The sequence below is a fragment of the Gobius niger genome, assembly GCF_951799975.1.
Source record: "Gobius niger genome assembly, chromosome: 17".
Lineage (NCBI taxonomy): Eukaryota > Metazoa > Chordata > Actinopteri > Gobiiformes > Gobiidae > Gobius > Gobius niger.
Genome location: NC_136868.1, coordinates 12763090 through 12785897, shown reverse-complemented (window position 1 = coordinate 12785897; position 22808 = coordinate 12763090). Strand labels below are relative to the sequence as shown.

Genomic DNA, 22808 nt, shown 5'->3' with positions numbered 1-22808 from the left:
TCCAAAATCAATTGTTTTGGGGTTTCTGGATAGTTTCTGGTATGAACCCTGAAAAACATTTGATCTTAAATGCCACTGTGAGGAAAAGCAAATGTGCTATGCTGCACCCATACAGCCACTGAATCACTTAAGGTCAAATATGCACAAACATTATTAAGATAAGATAAGATAATACTTTATTGATCTCACAGATGGAGAAATTACATTCGATGAGAGAGCATCCCGGCAGCAGCACCCATTCAGTGCGCACCACTCAATTCACACTTATTATATATATGCAAAATTAGTCATCCTAGGAGTACAATTTATTAATCTATATGGAGAGAAATGGCAAAATTAAAATGCCCAGATTAGTTTACAAAGGCTCAATAGAGCACAATACAAGACCTTTAAAGGGCATATGGCAGGTAAGAAAACACACATTATACAAAATAAACATTATTATTTTTTATGATGTTTTCCTTATTAGACATTAAGTGATAAAACAGTCCCCTTGCAACCATACTGTTCATAAGGGCTTTAAGCGAGTCCCAGTTCTATTAGTTTGGTTCACTATGTAATTTCGCCCGATTTTTGTGGAGAATATCAAAACTATACATTTTCCTAAACTTTATGAAATAAGAAACCAGAAAAACAATGTCTCCATTTGCTCTGAAATGTAGAAAAAAGGTGTGATAAGGTGTGACAATAGCGATAATAACATTTATATGGGGAGTAAAAACATAGTTTGAGGGAAATTTATGAAATTGTGCAGAAATGTACGAAATTTTGCAGAAAATTCCATTTGGTCGTTCCAATCAAAAAAGTCAATGAAACCCTTGTCATATTTTTCACGGTGTTGCCATAGTGATGACCAGAACTCCCCATTTCCTCGAATTGAAATAATATGTAATTGCACAATTTTACCAATGACAAGGGCAAATGGAAACATTGCTTTTCTCATTGCTTATACCATAAGGTTTCCAAAAAAATATAGATTGCACAGATCTACCACAATCCCACAACAGTGGAGATCTAAATAGTGAACCGGACTATATCCTTGGAATATAAAATGATCCTCTTCCTGTGTCACTTCACTTATGCTGGAGAAGACGAGGATTTCAACTTTTTTCTCAACTTTTCTTCACTTCTCTGACACACATCTTTTCTTCACGCTGACTACTAGCATAATCCCAAAAAGATGGCTCCGATGAGGCACAAACAGCTCCAGTTTGTTGTTTTTGGTTTGTCTATTAGACAGATGGTCATCTATAATCTCATGACTACCACAAAAGTCAGGCGGTCATTATGTTTTTCCTGATCATTGTAAATTGGCCCTGAGGGAGTGAGGCTGCAGACAACAGAGGAACAAAGGGAGCGTGATTCTGAATGTCAATGGCAGGACAATGTTGTGAATGTGCATCACGTAGAAACAATACTATAGTAATGATTATTCTTTATGATAATATTAATGTTTCTTACAAAAAAGCAAATGGTTAATACTGTTGTAGACTTTATGTAAATATAGTAGTTATACTTCATTGACACCCTCGAAATAAAAATGCTTTTTTTGAGTCCGCAGAGTGGCACTTCATTTTTACCCGAAGCGTTAATAGCCACAGGCTGAACAGGCCTGATCACACATTGAAATCTCATTAGTAAGTTGGCTGATGATTCATGTTGTTGTACTCTCAGCTGTTGTGGTATCCAAAGACTTGGTAAGCTCCACAATGCCCACAAAAGGCTCAGCTGGAGAAAGAAAAATATTAATTAGAGCCACAGAGATGCTGCGTGTTGTATATGGTCTGATTGTTGCCATGTTACAGTCGTCTAGGAAACAGATGTACATTTTTATCCGCTTTTTGTTGCTGAATGCACACAGCTAATCTACATACTGCAATATGCAAGGCCAAATGTATTTTCCAGGCGTGAAAGATAAAATTGCAGAGGAATAGATATCTGCTAAAGTACCACGCTCTATCCTCTTCCGTCCTCCCACTGCCGCCCACACGCGAGCACAGATTCATCATCAGGTCGTTAAAGCCGTGATTGAAAATCTTATGAAGAACCCATAGAATAGAACTGAAATAAAATCAAGCTGTGCCATGCAGTGAGTCATTCCCCTGGCTGAAGAATTACTGGAACAAATTTAAAGGTTAAAATTGTAATTGACACATAGGTCTGTGTGCGCCCTCTTGTGGTCGAAATGCAGTGTTACAAAACAGTGTGTTCACAACTTTTTTTTTTTTTTTCCGGAAATGTCAGATATTTTCATAAAGTGCTTTCTTTTAAACAAACTATATATTTTTTAGTTTTAGGTCAAGGTCAACTTTATTTCTATAGCACATTTACAACAACCACGGCTGCCCAATGCGCTTCACCTAAAAGAGATAATAAGGTCTAGGATTACAAAAATACAGAATAAGGCATAACAACACTCTAAAGTCAAGAACAAGGAAACAGAAAATACAATGGAGAAACAGCTCAACTTATTAAAAGCCTGTTCAAAGGCAGGACTTAAAACTGCTTGATGCTTTTAAATAGTCTCGGAGTATTAGTATGTGTATATAGTATGTGAGAAGTCCTGCTTTTTGTGCTTTCAATACCTGGACGTCATGGTGTGTTCAAAGTTTATGTTAAAGATAATCACTTCCCAGTTAAGACGAAAAATAAGTGGTATCAATCAATTGAAAACTTGCCAATAAAAGACAAAATTTAACACTTTATATTACTACCCTTGATACATTACACCTACCAAATTTAATACAATGCAACAATCTGTAATAACTTGTGTTTATATAGTACATTCGTAATGTAATGTGTATTGGCTGTTTTTGTTTTTCTTTAATTATCTTTACTATGACAGCTTGGAGGTGCATAATGTAATAATGTAGCACATTACATTGTACTAAATATGGTTGATACAGTGTATCAAAGGCAGGGTAAAGAATTCTATAAGACATTTTAGTTTCAGAATGAAAGTTCACATGATGACAAATACCTTGAAAAAAGGACTCCTTTAACCTGTCGTGCCTCCACAATGTACTCAAAGAACTTATAGATGTTCATATTTTACCTATTACATTCATGATCATTGATTATTTTTCTGCCGTGACTGGGTTAGAGAATGGATATACAGAGAGCTCTATCGGTATTTTGTTGCATTTTGTACAATGACAATAAAGATCTATTTATCCATCTACATGCCAATATATGTCGTCGTTGCTCAGAGAAAGTAAGTCAATTGCACTGATGTAAAAATGAATGAAAATCACCTTCATGATTTAAGAAAGTTTTAATGGAATGCAGTAACAAAGCACAAGGAAATTTGTAGTACAGTTAATTGGCCTGAAAAGTAAACAAAGACACACGGTGAATGTAGGAGCAGCACTGGACTGTTGCAGGAGCACTCAAATACTACAGGCTTGGAGCTTTTTGTCGGCCAGTTTGAGAGAGACCCAGGTGTTGAGCATGGAGGCCCTGAGCTTGCACCACACGAGGTGATTGCTGAGTCCGAAGATTTGTGCCGCGAACTGGGCCGCCGCGTCAGGGGAGAGGACCGTGGAGCAGCCAAGACCTGCGGGGAACAACACACACAGGGTAAAGTTACTGAAATGTGAACTGCTAAACGATACAATACGAATACAAATACTACCATTCATAAAAGGTCTTACTATAAATTATGAAGCCTTTAAGGTTTTAACAGGACATTGTATCATCAGTGGTTCTCAAAACTGGAGGTCAGAACAGCCCCAACTATCCTGGATGACTTGCCAATTCTTGTAATGAAATGCCTTTCTTTATTAAGCTTGATTAAAAAGGATTCTTTAATTACCGCTTGGCATGCGCAGAGACGACCACACGTCTTGCGCTCCCCAGTCTGGAGTGAGAGGAGGACAGTTGATGACAGGGTACGCCGTGTTTCCAGACATGACCGGCCCGAGCCCATTGCTTCGGCCCGCGACAGCCACAAAGACAGTGGGCACTCCATCACCTACAAGAAAAATAAACATATGCAAGTAGCAACGTCCAAATCATGAGATATTCGGTAGGGCTGCTCTACAGGTACAATCATAAAAATCAAGTTGAGATTTACACATTTGCCAACAAAAACGCTTGACAACGTGAAAATGTGCAACAGGTTAAAGTCATAATTTTTCCAATTTAGCCTTGTTATGGTCCCAATTTTAGATTTTAGTCCATATCTAATCAGCGATAACTAATAACTGCAACCCACCTTCATATTCAGCTTTAATGCGCAGTGTCTCGTCCGGGCCCTTGTGTGCAGAAGTCACTCTTAAGATGCAGGGAACGCCATACAAAGTGCAAGCCTTTTTGATTTTCTCACAATGGGCCATGTCTGAGGTGGATCCCATTAGGACGACCACTCTGCCATTGGTCTGAGACTCGTGCAGACGCTGAACACACAAACATTTCAACAATTAATAAACTTAATACTAGTAAAGACATGTAAAGCTGTCATGATAATTAATATATCGACTTATCGTTCAATAAATGCCAGATAAACAGTACCATTTACGCTCAATATTTATCATCAGTACATTTATTAGCCTTTTCCCCCCCCCCCATTTTAATACCGTATTTGCCGGACTAGAAGCCACACTTTTTTTTTTTTTTATATATAGTTTGGCTGGGTGTGCGTCTTATACTCAGGTGTGACTTGTATATCAAAATATATAATTTCACATTATTTTTACACTGATCGCCGCTAGAGGGCGCTCTAGGCTTGTGTACCAGTATCTGCGACTCCTGTACCACTGAAGATTTAGAAAACTGTAATTGAGCAGCAGAAGAAAAAGTGTGGCGTGAAGATGGAACTGAGGAAAAGCGTAGGTTACTCTTACTGCAATGAAGAAAAGAAAAAAAAGCTAATCGTGAGCTAAAAGCTCGATGGCCACAGCTAGAGGAAAGAGTTTGCAAAATGAGTGCTGCCGGGAGAGGCTTGTCAACGCTGCAGTTACGCCTCCATGTCCAGGGAGTTGCCAAGGCTGATCCGACTTCTATTCCGGAGAGACTACTAGTCCGGAAAATACAGTAATGTGTTTTATTGTATTTCACGTTTATTGCTTTTAAAGAGGGGGTATTATGCTTTTTTCAATCACATAGCACCAGTCTATAGCACTCTACAATGATGACGAAACCTTCTGTTGGTCTGTAAATGCAGTAAATTAGAATAACTGCCTTGTATAAAATTGCTCTCTCAAAATGGCTGTAGGAAATGTCTTGAAATAGGCCTCTGTCTCTTTAAGAACCTCCGACCCTTTCCGACACGCCCCCTCCACACGCTGTCTGTGGCATCAGTGGGGAGGGGGGTTCTGCTGAGGAGCAGTGGTTGGTTACTCGGCTGGTGACGAAAGCTCGGAGGCGTCTCCAGGAGGTGGGGGCGTTCCTAGGAGGACTCAGGCAAACCTATCCCTAAAATGGCTGCCATCAGAGTTTTTACAGATTACTCAAAAATACGTGAATGTGCCAAGACAACACTTCAGGCATGTTTTCAATGAGGGAATGACATAATAACATAATGTAAAGCTTGAAAAAGTCGATTTTGCATAATACCCCCCCCCCCCCCCTTTAAGCTTCAGAGTTAGTTTCTGCAGCGTTAACAGGGTCTTCAATAATATGGTTTGTTTATCACAATATTTTCCAGCCTTAATATATCGAACTTGAAATTTTGTTATCGTCACATGCCTAATGACATGATTGACATAAGAGGTGAAAAATACTCCTTTGTTGTACCTGCACTCTCTCTGCAACCCACTCAAAGTTTCTCTTCACCATCTGCATTGCTTCTGGTGTGACCTCCTTGAGATCCCGATAAACCTAGAGAAAAATAAATAAATGAGTGTCTAAAGAACATTATAAGCCAAGTTTATACACACACAGTATAAGACTGGATTGCAATAGCCTAACTACCTGCTTGTCTTTTTGCTGGCTTCTGTCTCCGGATGGCCACAGCCTCCAGGAATCGTTGTCAATCACATCAGCCAGGACGATATCTTGGGTTTTGACATTTACGCCAAACTCAATCTGAACAAAATGAAGGAAAACTTCTGTCAATGATGTGCAACAGGCATTCAAAGTGTTGCTACAGATGTGACCAGCAGAGGGCAGTGTTAAATGCCTCACCTTCATGTCCACCAGCGTGCAGTCCAGCGTGGCCCAGGCTTTCTCCAGAATCTCAAAAATGGCCACAGTGCTGCGACTCATGATGTCCACTTCGCATTTGCCGATGGCGAGTCCAGCCAGGTCGAAATTAGCCGCGAGAATCTGCTCCTCTGACCACTGCGGATCGTTGTTGGCATCATCCTGAGAAGAAAACTTTTAGCTTGGATAACGGCCCAAAACAATTACATGCGACTATCCTGGACATGAAGTAAAAGGTTCAGGCGCAACACCATCACCTTTTTGATGCTTTTAGTGGACTTTCCGTGGTGTAATTGCGTCAGTCACGTTGTCACTTGTCAGAAAGTTTCCATTAAAACTCCTCAAGTTTAATTCATACCTTGAAGAACATCTCCATCTTGAGAGGAGAAAAGCGGTAGCCCTCCTTCACTCCTGGATTCCTCTTGAGGAAGGATCCGGTGGCGACACGCCGACAAACCCACTCAATGGGAATCATCTCACAATGCGCAGCGACAAATGCCGTGTCCGACTGCTGCTTTACAAACGCCGTTTTAATCCCTGAAAATACAAAAACCTGTTAGATATTGTTGATCACCAATACAGTACATTAGCAGTTTCAGAAACAAACAGTGGATCAGAAAGCTTTAAGACCATTTATTTACATTATATTATGTTATGTAGCAGCCTGATACTTAAGCTATAATTTATTTGCAATTAAAAGTTCTGCACTGATTACCCAGCCATAATAACTACAATTTAAAAGTTGTTGCTACAAGATGTACATCGCAATCAGCTTTCAGGTGCTTCATCTGCCGCCATCCTAAATTATCTTTAGAAAAAGGCAATTGGTCACATCTCGCTGTAGGAAGTCACAAGTTCATAATTTGGTGGAGGTCGGCTGACACACCACACGCTTGGGGACAGACATGTGAGGTACGCAACATCTGTAATTAAACATACTAAAAAGGGAGCTTGGTCATTGGAAGTCAGTAGATTGTCTCCATGTGATAGCCATAATTATTGACCCACTTAAGACCTTCGTGGCAGTTGCCGAAATTTGTTATCTCGTACTAAAGGTAAAAGACTAAAGGTTGTATTTGTTCAGTGTTCTGTCCGCAGTGCTCTTTTGACCTGGTGTGACATGGACTGCGGTTTTCTATATATTTGAGACCAGGAGACTTGAACATTTGGGTTATTGAGCTCAAAGAATCAGAGTATGTTAGTGATTAATGGCTCTAGGCTGTACAGTAATTTGTCCCCATTTGAACACATTTTTTTGAGTGAACAAATCTGTGTCAAGAGTAAAATATCAATTAAACCTTTTGTCACTGGTTTGGCAAATTCAGCAATTCCTCAAATCATTAATATATCAAAATAGTCAGCACTTTTTAGTTGGACTTGGCTGAGCACTTTTGCCTCAAAGCAAGAAGGTTTTGAGTTTGAATCACAGACCGGATGATGTTCGCATGCGCTCCCCATGCCTGCATACGCCTCACCAATAACATATAGCTAACATTGTGATCTCCCTCTGGCGGTCAAAACTTTCATGAAAAAAAAAAAAAAAAAAAAGGAGCCTGAAAGGTTCCTGATCAAATATCAAATGATTGGAAAGTATTAAGACGCCTGAAACTGAAAGATTCACACAAATTGCTGGGTTTCAGGTGACATCACAGCAGCTGTTTTTGAGGAAATGTTTGGTCTTGTACAGAGAGATCATGGACGCAGCGTCTGATATCAATGATCATTTTTCTAATTCATGCATTTTCTTTTTAGCTACAACTTGTGAAAGTGTAATGCAGTCAATAGGAAAAAACTGGCTCCTGCCCCCCCGCTGGGTCCGGTGACATCATCACATTCTAGACCCTGCAACCCAGCAATACACTCGGCCTGTACTGGTGACAGACTTTAGTAGCGGTGGTTTGTCAGTAACACAGTAAATGTAGTTAAGGAATAAGGACTGTACTCAAGCTGTACTTTAGCCAAGCCTTTTTGAGAACAGAATTAACTTTTACTCCTTCACAACCTTAAATATACTACTTTACTCCACTACAGTTCGAAACAGGCTCCAAAGTAAGAAGTATAAAATTGCCAGCTTTGTCCCATTTAAAAGCGTTTGCTCATGTGCAAAGTGGATCAGCAGCCGTCATCATTCATGCATCTTTTTTTTATTCACCATTATTTTATTGTCAGATTTAGGCCCTTTTTCGTTAATACACGCAACATCAAATGGTAAATGAAGTGTAACACGGCAACAAAATAGCACATATTGTTTTTCAGCTTGCACCCGCCTGAATAAATGACAGGTATAGCAGGTGGTGGTGTGCAGATGCCACTGACTCACAAGGAAGGCGGTTTTGTCCCAGTCCTGTTGCTTCGCAGGGGGTCAAATACTTCAGTACTTTCAATTTTGTCAGAGTTTTGCTTTTGCTCTAAAGTAATCGAATTGGTTTTTAAACCACCCCCTGACTTTATGATCATTGTGTAGATACTGATAACTGCCAGTATATTATTCCCCCCCCTCCCTTTCTTAAATGTTATTATGTCTTCTATTTTGTCACTACTGCCATACACGTTTAATGTTTAGGATTTAAGAGTAGTGTAATGTGTCAATATGAGGATGCTGCAATCTTAATCAAAAGTATAGCGTGTACTTTTGCACTGCTCTCTGCCCTATAATCACTACCACACTGTCTCACCGGATTCCTGCAGCAGCTTGAACACGCTGCTCGTGGTCTTATTGGCGATGGCAGCCTTCCCCTCCATCTGATCCTTCCTCACCGCGTTCCCAGCAGTGATTTGGTCCTTGGACTGAACCAGGACCAGTCCGGGCTGATCCACGAGCTCAAAGATCTGCTTCGTCTTGCCCTCGTTGAGCTTTTGGCCAACTTTCAACTCTTAAAAAACAACAAAACAATAAAAAAAAAAACACCATATGCGTTGGGAAATGTCACAAATGCAACACTGCGGAGAAAGTATAAACGCGTTGTAGTTTTACCTGGTGTGGATGCCATGGTCGCCTGAAAGAGCGCGAGGTCCTGGAAGCGAGAAATGAATGAAATGAGAACTTTTGTGACAAGTTCGTGGGGTGATGGCGAGGCTCGGGGAGAGGCGTGCGCAGTCCCTAAAGAGGGAAGTTGTGCGTTCTTACGTACTGTTTTGTCCAATCAGATCGCCCTACCTGGTGTGCCAAGCCAATCAGCGCGCGCCCTTCCCTACCACGTGGTTGGAAGATGCCCCGTGCATCAAATTTTTGTGTGTGAAAGGATGAGTAACTTTTTCGTGTTCAGCGACGACTGTGCTCCCATTTTGATTTAGAGGAGCACATTGATTGACTCTGATCGAACACGAACAGTACTTTATCCGACTGAAAAGGCACGCACGAAGTATTTTCTTATCGGGATCTGCAGACCACGTGTTATCGATGTATTGACTCAAGTGAGAGCAGTAAAAAAAAAAAAACTTCCTTTAACTTTTTTTTTTTTTACTTCTTTCACAGTTTATTTTTCTTTACACTTTTCAAGAACCCTCTGAGGAAGATGTCATCCTCGCCGTTGTCATTTTTGTAACCCACGCAGTTGGAGGAAGCACGTGGTTGTTGCGAGAGAAGAAGGTCTTGAAGTGTAAAGGCGCAGAGCAGCAACAGCAGCCTCTTCAGACAGATCTCGCTGCTGGAGATGGAGTTTGAGGAGTCGGGCATCGGGGAAGAGTGCGGGGTTTTCGGGTGCGTGGCGGCTGGAGAGTGGCCCACCCAACTGGAGGTCGCCCAAGTCCTGACCCTGGGACTGGTGGCTTTGCAGCACAGGTAAATGACCATAATGTGTGCCTTTTTAAAGTTTTTTTTTTTAACGCAGCCTAAGTCTGTGCTTAACTTGTGGACACAGACTCATAAACCAAAGCAAAACACACACTATGAGATTGCCTTATTTACATGATGTGGGAAGTAAACAGTTGCATGTAAAGGCACTATACCTGTACTAGATTATTTTTTTCCCCTAGTGACAAGAACCACTTTTGTAGGAAAGACACTTTGCAACTACTTAAAAGAATTTGTATCAATTTCATGGACTTGCAGGCTAGTTTTCTGGTATTTCTGTGATATGACCCTGAAAAGTGATGTGCCTATAAACAATTGGGATGCTACAAATATGTTGGGACCACTACTAATGTTTCAATTTAGTGGCTTCCTCTTTCATGGTTTGTAAAAAAAAAAAAAAAATCTGATATGTATTTGTGGAATATTATTTTGTAGTACACTCATCTACAGCAAAACATTTGGATACCATTGTCCAGTGTCAGGCTTCTGTTTAAGCTTCATATTGAAACATACAAATGAGTGTAAGTTTAATTGGTTCAAACCTCAATGAATTTTAGATCTTTAAAGTTATTTATTTCATCAAAATGTAGCTGGTTGTCCTTTTTATGACTTGTCTCACTACTTTTGTGCTATTTGAGTCATTGAGTCACTTATTTATTGTAGTGTTACCCCTACTTAAGCATTTTTTGGTTGTTTCCCCACCTTTGCTTTTAAGATATGGACTAAACTAATTCCTCTGTGCAGCTTAAGTCTATAAATAATGCATTTTACGGTGATGAAATGATCCACACAAACAAGCCCAAAACACACTTTATATTATCAATCGCTTTAAATACCTGTGTGTCTTGGGACGTGTCCGAAGAAGAGGCCATAGAATGAACCGAGTTGATTTTTATAATGGGAAAGTGGCACTGTTCTTCCTTGCAGGTTTTCTCCGCAGGGACTCTGGTATTTGTGACTATGTTGAGTCTTTTCACTGATGACTGAACTGCGGGAGCAAGTACAAAAATAAAGATTTAGCAAAGGAGACGGTGTAATTTGACAGCATTGATGAGGCTCAGGCACGCGGAGGTAATCATGGGTTTGGAGCAGCTTTGTTTGAACTGCGACAATCAATATCCTTTAGCTTCACTTGTAACATCGTTATCGGTCCATGCCAGAATCATGAGACCGAGAGACTGAATTGGACAAGTCACAGAAACCAATTGTTAACATCATGTGACAGAGTGATATCAGCAGCAGCTACAACTCAAACCTCGGTCCTCGGCTTTCCTCTTCAGTCCTCTGTTGGTCAAAGGGGAGTTTCCTTTTTCTGGCCTTTTCTCCAGTTGAACTGCAATTACAACACATGAGGAGGTTCTTTGAATAAAATGATAATACTGTCCCATCCAGTCAACAGTGATCTCACGTTTTTCAATTTGAGAGAAAGTTTAATTTCCATATATGCTGCTTTAAGAATAATGAGCTCTTATCTAGCCAACCAACAACGTGGGACCCCCTTATGTAAAATGTAATTAGCATTTATAATAATTGAAGGTGCAAAACATTTAAAATCTGGTTTAATTATGTTAGTTTGGATGCTGTATATTGATATTTGGCTTAATTTCACTAAAAATATACTGTTTTCAATCAAAAATACATCAAATTCAATGTAGTGCCGTGTTAATTAACATATTTTTATGTAGTTGTAGTCTTTTGACGAAAATGTAATTCAATTTTAGTCAAGATCTAATTATTATTATTATTTTTAATTTTAGTCTAGTTTTAGTTTTAAGACAATTTAGACTTTGCATTTATAATATTAATTATAATCATATTTAATCTTGTTCCTCTGCTTCATGGAGCTGCTCCACATGAACAAAGCTCAGAGCTGATCTTTTGGCAGAGAATTTACATGATTTGAGGCTCTTTCAGACGGTCAATAGAGTGGATGATTTTGGTATCTCCTTTTCATTTTTATTTAGTCTTATTTTAGTCGACTAAAATATCTGGTCATTTTTGTCATTGTTTTAGTCTCATGAAAAACTTTTAATTTAGTTTTAGTCCAATTTTAGTCCAATTTTAGTTTGACTAAAATTAACGCTGCCCGACGTACACTTTGGGAACCACTGATCTAGACATTCAGACATTTGCCCAGAATTTCAAATCTGGGTCTGGCACACGTGTATTAATATTTTCTTCTCTTCTGCACCTAGTGTTTTTTGTCATGGCCACTTGGGCATGTGAGGAATTTAGAAAGGGGGTGTCTAGGCTTTATTGCCCCAGTAGGGGAATTTCTCCTGCGGCTTTGGCTTTGACTTGTTCTTTAACCGGTGCCTCAAGGCATCATGTCAGAAGCAGGGGGCGACCGCTGTGCAGCAGCCGGGGACACATCTTCAGATTTTGAGCCAAGGTTTCCGTCAGGGTTCTCTAGCTGGAGGTTTTTAGCCTGCTGTGCATGTTTTGGGTTGATTAAGCAAGTTAATCATATCTTGAACCAGTGTCTCTCTTGTGTCTGGGTGATTGCTTAAGAAAACCCTTACACCTAACTTTTTCTAACCTCTAAATTTGTTTTCTGGCGCTTACCAGTCAGACGATCCATACAGCTGTCTCTGCTTGTGTTTGTCCTCTGCTGTTTACTATTGGCCACAATGTCAAAGGCCACAGATGTTTTAGGTTCACAAGTGTGTCCTGTTAGGGGGGCGTTGGATGTTACATTGTTTATTTTGGGCAAATAGGCATCACTCTGCTCATCTTTATCCAAAGTGGGGATCTGCGCAGTGTCCAGGCTGTAGTCCATGTGTGACGCCTCGTGTGGTGAGCTGTTGCTATTGCTGTAATTACTCGAACGATTCATAATGGCATCAAGCTCCTCATAGAAACGCATCAAGTGTCTGGGGTCTGACTTTTCCGTCCTGCTCCGCTGAAGAGACCTGTATAGATACTTGAGGTTCTTGTACTTGGTGTGGCATTGCTTCCAGTCGCGCTCAATGCCCTGCTGCATCAGTAAGTTTGAGATTTGGATGAAAATGTCCCTCTTCCTCGTGGAGCTCTCCAGTTGTGTTCGGACGCGCTCGTCGGACCAAACGTGGATCAGGGCTCTCACTTCCTGGTCGCTCCAGTTGCGACCCGTGTCTGAAATGGTGACCACCTGGATTTGGTCCGAACTTGAGGCTTCTATCGTGAAAACACATTGTGAATATTAGTCATACACATAAGTGCAGCGAGCCTCTTAGTTATTTGTATTAGCAGGTTACCCTTTCCACCTGTAATTACCTGTCCCATTCCAGGTGCCAGCGTCCCCTTCACCATCACCATCATAGTCATCCTCGCTGTTCTCATCTTGGAACAAATAAAGAAATTAGAATAAAAACACATTATCTGGCCTTGATACAGACTACTAAGGATACACAAGTAATCACAATTAAATCTAAAAGACAGTTTAGTCACAATATGTACATGATATAACATCTTTTGAAAACAAAAAGTCTCCTGTGATGTGAATAATGAAGCGAGGGCAAGATGAAATTCTCCCCAAAAGACATTCCCATGTCAGTGTAAAAAAAAAACAGAGCAAAAGTATGGGAACCCTGCAGGCCCGAAGAAGGGGCACAGAATTGTATGAAAAGCAGTGAAGCATCTCTATCCAACTGTGAGGCATGGAGGTGAATAGGGATGCACAGATACCAGTATGGGGTATCGGCTCGATACCACACTAACAATAACTTGTACTCATATTCATTAATGAGGTCCCGATACCAGAAACCAATGCCACTTGAGGTGCATATGTTCAATTCTGATATAACTTCACTTAAAGGAATAGGCCACCGTTTTTACATACTGAGATATGCTCTTACCTCACTTTAGCCGAGTTAATATATCCCCGTCTGGTCTTTGTCCGTGCGCTCTGTCACGTAAACGGAGCACATACGCAGCCTCTCCCACATGTCATATAGCTCCAAAAAAGCTCACGATAGAAGCTACCAAGCTCTTCCACGTGTTCCCTATTTAAATAAAGTTACGTGAAGTGTTTTCATGCGAAGTATATTTACACAGAAATGTAACGTGTCGATTTTATAAGCAGATAAAAAGGGGGACTATATTGTGAGGCGTAATGATACGAGGAGTAAAACGTCCGCGCAGTAACTCCTAAAGGTTATTGACGGAAGTGAGCGGGGGAAGTCTTTGTGCTGACCTTTTTCTTTTTTACATTAATGTTATTTTGAAAATGTAGAAGATGGAAATAAAACCTGATTTATTATGTTATTGTATTGTATTGTATTGTATTGTATTATTGTTATGGGAATGTCTGCAACCTCTTAGAGATAATTTGATCATCTCCTTGCTTCATAATTCACATTTATAGATCTTTAGATCCAGGGTGCTTAAACAGATAAAAAAAAATATGACTATACACATTTTCCAATGGTAAATCCTCGTTTCACAAAGACTCAATAATAAACACACAATGTGCAACAAACTACTTTTGACCTTAACATTAATCTCTGAGTCTAAATAATATTTTTTCTGGTCTTATTGGTAAATGTCTCCTGAATATTCATTTGTTATAAGGTTTCACTTACCATCATCGATTTCTATGACCATCTCATTTTCGGCGCCTGTTGCGTTGAGCCTTGGTGTCTCTTCATCGAACAGTCTCTTGTGCATGTCCGTTGAACCTCTGTCCAGTCCTTGGTCCAGCATTATGGCCTCCACTTCCTCATAAAACTTCATGTACTTGCCTGGTCCCCCCACGTTGCTGCTGCTCCCTGCATCAAGGGTTGTCTTTACAGTTTTGTAGTCATACTTCAAGTTCTTGTATTTAGTGCGGCACTGCTTCCAATTGCGCACAATCCCAAAGTGTTTTTCCATGAGGCGAGACATCTCCTGGAAGATGGTCTTGTTGCGTAGCGTACACTTTAGGCGCTCCCGAATGTGCTTGTCGGCCCAAACGCACAGGAGGGCCCTCACCTCATCGTCTGTCCAGTGGCGGCCTCCCTCCTCTGGGGTGTCAGCATTATAGGGCAGCGCTCTGTGGACGTGAGCCTTCATTCCTGTAATATCACTTATTATTGTGATGCATGCAAAACACATGTATTGCAAGAAAATTATCAAAAAAAAAGTTTAAATGTTTTTTTGTTTTTGTTTTGAGATCTGGTGTTGTTTGAATTTGAATTGATTTGAATTGAAATGTAGTTATTTAGAAGAAAAAAAAAACTTGTACTTTAAGTTTTGACATGGTGTTAACTAGCAAATGTACTTCAATACCTAAATGCAATTGTAAATATCATAGTAATGTACATTGTAGTAGTTTGTTCTGTAAACACTAAAACTAAAAAGTTTGAAACTTCCCTTTCGGACATGTGTGACTCTTTACCTTCCTGCGTGGATGTTGTGACTAAGGAATGGTGCACTCCCCCTCTGCGCTGCTCCTCCTCCCAGTCCTCTTTCTTTGCAGTGGGGTCCTCCTTCACTGTAGTGGGGTCCATCAGGGCTGGCTGTGGGCTGTAGTCTAGACCTGGATCTTCCTGTTTTGTGTTGGTGCAGAGTCCCAGAGTCCTGCACTGGGCCTGGCACTCCCTCCAGTTGCGCAGCACCCTGAGCCTCCTCAGACTGCTAGAGAGCAGCTCGTATGTGGCTCTGCTCTCCTCTCTGGATCCCAACTCGCTCCATACTTTCATCAGGGCCAGCACCTCGGCCTCTGCCCACTGCACCCCACTCTCCACCGGGGCAGAGGTGTCTACTCTTTGTTTCTGAGCTCCCTTTTCCATGTTTAGCTGACCTCGAATGAAACGCTTGCTTTGCTTTTCTGTCTTTTGCACCATCCCCCCGTCTGGCACTGCTGCCTCGTTCCCTAGGCAACCAGGCGGCTAAGCCCGTTAGCTACGCCTCCGACTCTGAGAGCTGCCTTATGACTGGCTTAAGCTGTGTGGTGTGGGGGAGGGCCTGACTGTAACATGAGAAGCAGCTTAGTGAATAGACTGAGAAACTGCAGCAAGATGACTCTCAATATGGCTGCTCAGAATGAAAAACAAAGTGGCTTGTTTCTCCAGCTTTTATCAGAAAACACAGAGTAATGCTACTGTTTAACCTATTAGGTTAGGTCCTTGTTGGTTGGAATTTTAGCACACTTGTTGTTGGCAGTGTTGGTACCGTTTGATTGCCCTCTCCTACCGGACTGCCAGATTTATATTTGCCTTTTATTTCAAAAAGCTGGTTTATACTGGCTTAAGCCAGTGGGGCATGTTGAAATTGGGGACTTACTTACATTTGTTTTACTCATGTTTATTTTAACTTTGTTTTCTTGTAAGCTAAAGAGAATTAATTTGGCCATGAACTGATATTGGGATAAGATGACAAAGATGTATAACGCTTTGTATCTTTCTTATTAGATTAGAATATGTGCCAAGGACAGAGTATAATAAAGAAATAAAAGATCCGCACACCTTTGTAGCTCCCAAGCTTTTTTAATGCTCACCGAGTGACGTTCCATGCCTTAGCCCTTCTTCAGAGGCCCACAACCCGCAACCAAGGACAGTAGTGGTGCCAGAAATAAAGACATCATGTATTGCATGTTCATTGTATACATCATTTATAATATAAAACTGATGTGTGAATTGTCAGGAGAGAACATGGGAGATGTGAATTGCCTGTTCGAACTTCTGGCTTTAGACTAGTTACTCCTGCCTCTCAGGTTTGATTTTCAACTTCCACTGGCAGTTTCAGCCCAGACTTCATCCATCCATCTTTTTCCACTTATCTGTTGGGGGGCAGCAGTCTAAGCTCAGGGTGGTGGGTCCACATGAATACAGCCCCACAACGCTGTTCAGGCTGAGCTCAGAGGTCACCAGGCACTTTTTGCCTTGGCCTTGTTGGTCTCTCGCAAGGAGCTTCTGAACCACTCTGTGTCTCATCTGTTAGCTACAACCTGTTTGCCATTGTCGACCCCACCAGGGGTGCTCAAATGTTTCTGGTACGTTTAGGTGGTGGTTCGAGGAGGAGTCCCATGTCCATGTTTTACATATTGAGTGATTTACTGCTGCCTATTTTCATCAGGCCACAAACACACCCACCAAGCTGGGGGTCCCAAGATGATGTCATATATATAAAAACATATATTTATATAGGATTCCTAATTGAAAACAGTATAGAGTTTCACCCACTGTGACCCTCAAAGCCAAATATCTTCTGAGGTGGTACAGAGTCTCTTCAGAAACCAGTTGGTGATTTGCCTCAGGCTGAAATAGCATTAAGTTTGTTCAGTTGTTTTTTACGTGTTCAGTCTTGCTCAAACAACAATCATGGCAATGATAATATTTGCGACTGTGTTTCTGGTTGCCTACACAGGGGTCAGGAGAGTGCAGGCATCGTCACAAGTAACGGAGCCAGCCCACCCACATACACGTCCCATAAGGTAAAATGAACTGTCCCATACACGCTTGTTACATGAACTCTCATCGGGTTGCATTGTATGTTAAATGGCTTATTCTCATTCTACATTTTTGACATTTTGAACGTTGATAAGGAACTGGACAATTAATTACAGCATTTTAGTGATCTCTCTTTGCAGTGTTGTATAATCGCATTAAAAGTGCCTTAAGTGAACGTCTTTTGTGTTAACTTTAGGGGATGGGGCTGGTGAGCACTGCTTTTCCTCCCGAAGCGCTCCTGAAACTGCGCCATGGAAACCTGGGCATCTGTCACACACGCTACTCCACGACCGGCATCTCTGAGCTGCAGAACTGCCAACCATTTGTGGTCGACACGCTGCACGGCAAGATCGCAGTGGCTCACAACGGGGAGCTGGTCAACGCACAGGCGCTCAGGAAGAAGGTGAGGAGGCCAAAAACTGGGCAATAGTGGCTCAAAGGGGAGAGCGTTTCGTCAATGGAGCTTCAGGTCGGCTGCTCAGCCAGTGTATTCTGTTGTGTCCTTCAGCAATACACTTATTAGCACTTTCCTATGTAAGAGTGTGGTATGTTTAAATGAGGGATTGTTGTCTAAAGGGCTGTTGGTACAGGTTGGTGGCCAGGAGTGAATGATTTATGCACAAATACACCTTGTGTTCTTATATAGCACTGGAAGACTGCTATAGAGAATATAGGGGATGTTTCATGACTAACCAAGTCACTTCCTTAAAGCGCCCTTGACTCTAGTTTACATGACACAGAGTGAGTGCACAGGTGTTTACAGTCCATCTGTCTAAAACTAATTGGTATAATAAAATATATAAACTATAATAACCCTTGCAGCATCCATTTATTTTGGTATTGAAGCACAAATGTTGGGCTGATGTTGAAAGTAAAAGCATGTTGTATAACATATGAGAAATAGTCTTGTATGATGGAGATTTATGGAATGTATCAGTATTTGTCAAAACCTCATTCTGTAAATAAATAAGGGGAATGCTTTTATCTGTCCTTCAGGTGATGCGTCACGGTGTGGGGCTCTCCACCAGCTCTGACAGTGAGCTGATCACTCAGCTGCTGGCCCTGACTCCACCGATGGAGGAGCTGGATAACCCAGACTGGGTTGCCAGGTCAGTGTGTTACTACATGTAGAACAATGTACACGCCGGCACGGTAGCACAAGTGAGATCACTGGGCTGGTTTGCTCCAGGTTCCCCTACCACGAAAAACATGTATAATAGGTAAATCCTTGAGCCAGGTGTTTCTGACCGTTAGCCTGGCTCCACATCTGGAGATGGGTCCCCAGGTGCCTGCCTCCTGTGGCTGCCCACTGCTCAGGTTGCCCAAGCGGCACTGAAGGATGGGTCAAATGCAGAGGACTAATTTTCAATAAAGATCAATAAAGTTTAAGTAAAGTAAAAGCTTCATTTGATGGTGCTCATATAAGTCTTATATTGTGCTTAATCGGTGACAGTGGCGCAGTTTGTAGAGCAGGTTGCCGCGTGACCGGAAGGTTGTGGGTTCAAATCTCAGCTCCTGCAAATGCACACTGTCATTGTGTCCTTGGGCAACACTTCACCCTACTTGCCTCCAGTGTCTGCGTACATTGGTGTATGAATGAGAGAGTGAATTGGTGTAAAAGCGCTTTGGGCCTGATAAAGGTAGAAAAGCGCTGTATAAGTTGAGTCCATTTACCATTTAATCAACCTCCGTGAACTTGGAACCATTCCATTCTCTGAAGAAGAAACACAACTGGACACGGAAGGACAAAAATAATTTCCTCTTATCACTAACTGTTGTTTGTTTTTTGCATAGAAGAATACTAGACAGATAGTTAGTGAATGTATTTTATCATTGTCTTATTGTTGTTTTGTAGAATCAAAAACCTCATGACTGAGACCCCGACATCCTACTCTCTGCTGATGATGTTCAAAGATGTGATTTACGCTGTGAGAGACCCTTATGGAAATCGACCCCTCTGCATCGGGCAGCTGGTCCCCGTCTCTCAACTGCACAGTCCAGGTAAAGTAAAATACATGGATGCGAGTATGTCACAGCAGCACGTACGTACATGAGAGACTGATAAAATGACTGATAAAACTAAGAAAGTATTCTGAATTAAGTACTTTTACACAAGTTACTCTTACCAATTAGTAAAAAAGACTTTGTTTTGATAGAAAAAATTGTTAAGTTTATGTTTTGTTACCTTTTCCGTAGAATAATTTCTTTTTAACACATTTTTCACACTATTTTATGTTCCGTCTGTATTACATTGACAGTAATGACTCGGTTGCTTTGTACTTTATTGCCTTAACTGGAGTAATCATTTGGGTCACTACTTTTTAATTCTACTCGAGTGCCCTCATTTGACCCTCTGTGTGACCGATGGGGTTATGTACAAAGACGAGATTATCGGCGCTGGGTTGTATAACCTTTGACCGTTTCGTCAGAGGTCAGAGGTGAGTCGCAGCATCATTAAACCTTCTGCTGGGTTTCAGGAGCAGAGGAGGACACAGAGGGATGGGTCGTATCGTCAGAGTCTTGCAGCTTTCAGTCCATTGGGGCAAAGTACGTTTCCGGCATGATCTCAAGTCTTTAATAATACAATTACGATATTTTTGCAATATTTCACTAACTAAATCTTTTTGAAATTGCAATAACCATTTAACCAAGGGGACAAAAGTGTTCATCTCAGTTATATATTGTATAGCAATTTTCCAAATCTTGTTCTTGTTTTGTTTGTTTCTTCCATGATAAATTCCAACCTCAAGTCTGTTTCATTTCCAGATATTACAGAGAAGTGCTGCCTGGAGAAATCGTCCAAATGTCAAGACACGGAATTAAGTCACTGAGCATTGTCCCCCGTCCAGAGGGAGACCTCCCCGCCTTCTGCATATTCGAGTATGTTTACTTTGCCCGGCCGGACTCTATATTTGAGGGTATGACTTGTTAGTATACTATATATTGTAATAAAGCGTAATGTTTTTGGTGCCATAGTTCAGTGTTCGTCCTCTCTTCTTCAGGACAGATGGTGTACACTGTGAGGCAGCGCTGTGGTCGACAGTTGGCCATTGAAGCTCCCACAGACGCCGATGTGGTCAGCACTGTCCCGGAGTCTGCCACCCCTGCTGCCCTGGGATACGCACAACAGGTTTGACATTGACACTAGGGTAGTTTGTGCTTTTACGTCACAGCAACAAGGGAAGGTCTGGGGTTTGATTCCCAAACTTAACGGGGCATTTCTGTGGGAATTATGCATGTTCTCCCCATGTTATGGTTAAAGTGCTTTATTTTTCATTATACAACAACTTGAAGAAATTTGTCCTCTGCAATTTGACCCTTGGACGTTGCTGGGAGGAGATATTTAGCAGGTAAGGAGTGCCCGGGCACCCATCTCCTAATGCGGAACCTGGCTGGAGGATTCGCCTATTGTACATGTTTTTGGTACATGTTTACCTGAGTCCACGGAGAAAACCTATGCAGATACGGGGAGAATATGCAAACTCTGCACAGATTCCCACCCGTCCAGCTGGTAATCGAACCTGGGACCTTCTAGCTGTGAAGCACAAGCGCTACCATGTATATTAAGTTTCTCTCTGAGGATGGTTAATCTTCTGTACCTGAGGCTATCCTGGATAAATCATTGTAAAAAATGATTAAGAAGATTATGATTATATTTTGTGCTATTACTGAAAAATAAAAAAACGTATGACACGTGACATAATGCTAAACTCTAATTCCATAGTCCTACATGATAAACTACATTTCACATTTCTTTTTTCCTTTGACAGTCTGGATTGCCGTACATTGAAGTTTTATGCAAAAACCGTTACGTTGGGAGAACATTTATTCAACCAAACACCCGACTGAGACAGTTGGGAGTCGCCAAAAAGTTTGGGGCACTGACAGACAACTTTGCTGGAAAGCGGGTTGTGATCATCGATGACTCCATTGTCCGAGGGAATACAATCTCACCAATTATCAAGCTATTGAAAGAAGCCGGAGCTACGGAGGTAAAATGCTTAATGCTCTTGGCCCCAATTTATTATTTATTATGAAACTCCTCAATAGACTATGGTGCAACATGTATTACAGTGCTAATGATAGTTACAGGGGATCATCTTAGCATTTAAATTGACATAAGAGATAAGATTTTGTGATCCTACTCAAGTGAATTGATATTACTTATGACGTACATGTGCATCATCATGTCTATCAAATCTCTGTATTTGACCAAGCGAAACCTTTGTATAACTAAACTGGACGTTTGTGTTGCAGGTGCACATCAGAGTGGCCTCTCCACCCATCAGGTTTCCTTGTTACATGGGCATTAACATCCCCACCAAAGAAGAGCTGATCGCCAACAAGCCAGAGTTTCAGGACATTGCTGGATACATAGGTCTGTTGTGGTCAAATCCCATGTTTAATGAACAAATAACTTCTCGGGTAAAATTTTTGTTGGATTGATTTGACATCTCTTTTTCCACAGGTGCAGACAGTGTTCAGTACTTGACTGTGGAGGGACTGATTTTAGCCGTGCAGGGGGGAATCGCCTCCAAAGACAAAGATGAAATGATCAGTAACAACAAGTTCAGCCGAAGAGTGGGACACTGCACTGCCTGCCTCACCGGGAAATACCCAGTGGAGTTGGAGTGGTAGCAGCAGCAATACACCCAGTGGCGTGTCCAACTTTTTTTTTTTCTGGGGTGGCACTTGGTATTTGTGGGGTGGCACCAGGACCGGGGGTGGGGGGTCAAATGCCATTTAATATTACTGAGGTAAAATCTCCTTGCTGGACCAACTAACCAAAATCCAAACTGTGCCACCACTAACTAATGCTAACACCACAACAAAATAGGTTGGATTTTGTTACTTACAAAATGCCAATCAGCATTAAAGTTATGTTCATTATAGGCATTAATATTCATATTATGCCAGAAATATTCTTCCTCAATCTTCCTCAGCCCCCATGAATGGGGTGGCCCAGCACCCTGGCCACCCCCTAGACACGCCACTGTATACACTATGTACAATTACCAGAGACATTTCAAGATACGGATGTCAAAAATAAGCAGTTCTAGAATGCTACATTTTGATACACAAAATTGACTTCGTAACTTGATCCCAATAACTCCTGTGTGCATTAAATTTAAATACCGACTAACAATTTCTAAGCGTTTATCAACATGGGTTTGGATGTAATAATTTTTATTGTAGACATGAACCATAATGTCAATATTTTTGTTTTGCTGAAATTACATTATCAAGTTTTTTATTTCAGCAATTGGCTGCTTGTAAAGCGCACAAGACTGGACCAAATATTAATTTAAATGTGCTCTGTTTTCCTTTAACTTTTCAGTTGAATACTTTTTTGTTGTTGTAAGAACACAATATGTGGTATAGAAAATAAAGTCTTCAACGAATTTACTAATGATACTAAATATGCTTTTCCTGGGAATTCCTTTGATCGTACTGAGATGCAC

The 22808-nt window shown here is 41.1% G+C and overlaps 2 protein-coding genes across 2 annotated transcripts; one reads left to right on the top strand and one right to left on the bottom strand.

Moving 5' to 3' along the window:
- Positions 1 to 3231: 3231 nt before the first annotated feature.
- paics (phosphoribosylaminoimidazole carboxylase, phosphoribosylaminoimidazole succinocarboxamide synthetase) lies at positions 3232 to 15763 on the bottom strand. The gene is made up of 15 exons (XM_079575075.1): positions 15294 to 15763; positions 14500 to 14970; positions 13193 to 13258; positions 12503 to 13093; positions 11193 to 11270; positions 10774 to 10925; positions 9119 to 9158; positions 8820 to 9017; positions 6503 to 6681; positions 6127 to 6306; positions 5914 to 6027; positions 5737 to 5820; positions 4217 to 4397; positions 3815 to 3973; positions 3232 to 3556 (listed from the first exon to the last, which is right to left on the bottom strand). Exons 1-15 carry the CDS (start codon positions 15739 to 15741, stop codon positions 3390 to 3392), a joined length of 3108 nt encoding a protein of 1035 aa, XP_079431201.1. The 5' UTR covers positions 15742 to 15763; the 3' UTR covers positions 3232 to 3389.
- ppat (phosphoribosyl pyrophosphate amidotransferase) lies at positions 9765 to 22634 on the top strand. The gene is made up of 11 exons (XM_079575076.1): positions 9765 to 9925; positions 17264 to 17330; positions 17543 to 17749; positions 18343 to 18455; positions 19202 to 19347; positions 19824 to 19893; positions 20113 to 20264; positions 20349 to 20476; positions 21117 to 21338; positions 21604 to 21724; positions 21815 to 22634. Exons 1-11 carry the CDS (start codon positions 9798 to 9800, stop codon positions 21982 to 21984), a joined length of 1524 nt encoding a protein of 507 aa, XP_079431202.1. The 5' UTR covers positions 9765 to 9797; the 3' UTR covers positions 21985 to 22634.
- The last annotated feature ends 174 nt before the right edge of the window (positions 22635 to 22808 follow it).